The 567-nt window shown below is 50.1% G+C and overlaps 1 protein-coding gene across 1 annotated transcript in view; it reads right to left on the minus strand.

Annotated features, from left to right (window-relative positions):
• FAM110D (family with sequence similarity 110 member D) overlaps positions 1-567 on the minus strand; it is a 4,444-nt gene that overhangs the window by 1,863 nt on the left and 2,014 nt on the right. The window contains exon 2 of the mRNA XM_015557192.1: positions 232-563. Coding sequence (XP_015412678.1) covers positions 232-470 — 239 coding nt within the window. The 5' untranslated portion in view covers positions 471-563. The remainder of the gene's footprint in view (positions 1-231; positions 564-567) is intronic.

Consider the following 567-nt stretch of genomic DNA (forward strand, 5'->3'; position numbering starts at 1 on the left):
AGTCTCTTGACTATTTATGGATTTCACTGATCAGCAAGCTCAGCTAAACTGAACAGCTTCCAGATTCAAGTATCATGGGATTTTAATAGAAGTGTGGTTTTCTTTAAACATGGTTGCATTTCATGAGAACTTAAGATATGTTTGAATGTCTTTCTTTATAATATGTAAATACGATATATCATTTTGAGAAAAATACAAATAACTAGTCATGCTAATTATAAAATGTAACACTGCAATATAAATCCCCTAAGGCAAAGAGAGAGAAAGCTGGGCGTCCTGGGAGATGCTGGGGCCCCCAGCTCATTGCAGGGGTGCGGCATGAGCGGCCCCGGACCCCCGCGCAGGGCTGGCTCCTGGCGTCGCGCTATCACCTGGTGCGTCTTGACATACTTAGCTTTGTCGGCCTCCAGCCGCTCCACCGCGCTGGGGGTCCGTGCCCTGGATGGGGTGGAGGGAGAGGCTAGGAGCATCTTAGCAGAGTGGGGCGGGACAGTGCCCCATAAGCCACCGCAGTTAGGCAGCTAGTGAGTTGCTGAGAGCAGTTGGCTGGGGCTTCCTGGGGCCTGC

The sequence above is a fragment of the Myotis davidii genome, unplaced genomic scaffold (assembly GCF_000327345.1).
Source record: "Myotis davidii unplaced genomic scaffold, ASM32734v1 scaffold149, whole genome shotgun sequence".
In the NCBI taxonomy this organism is placed as follows: Eukaryota; Metazoa; Chordata; class Mammalia; order Chiroptera; family Vespertilionidae; genus Myotis; species Myotis davidii.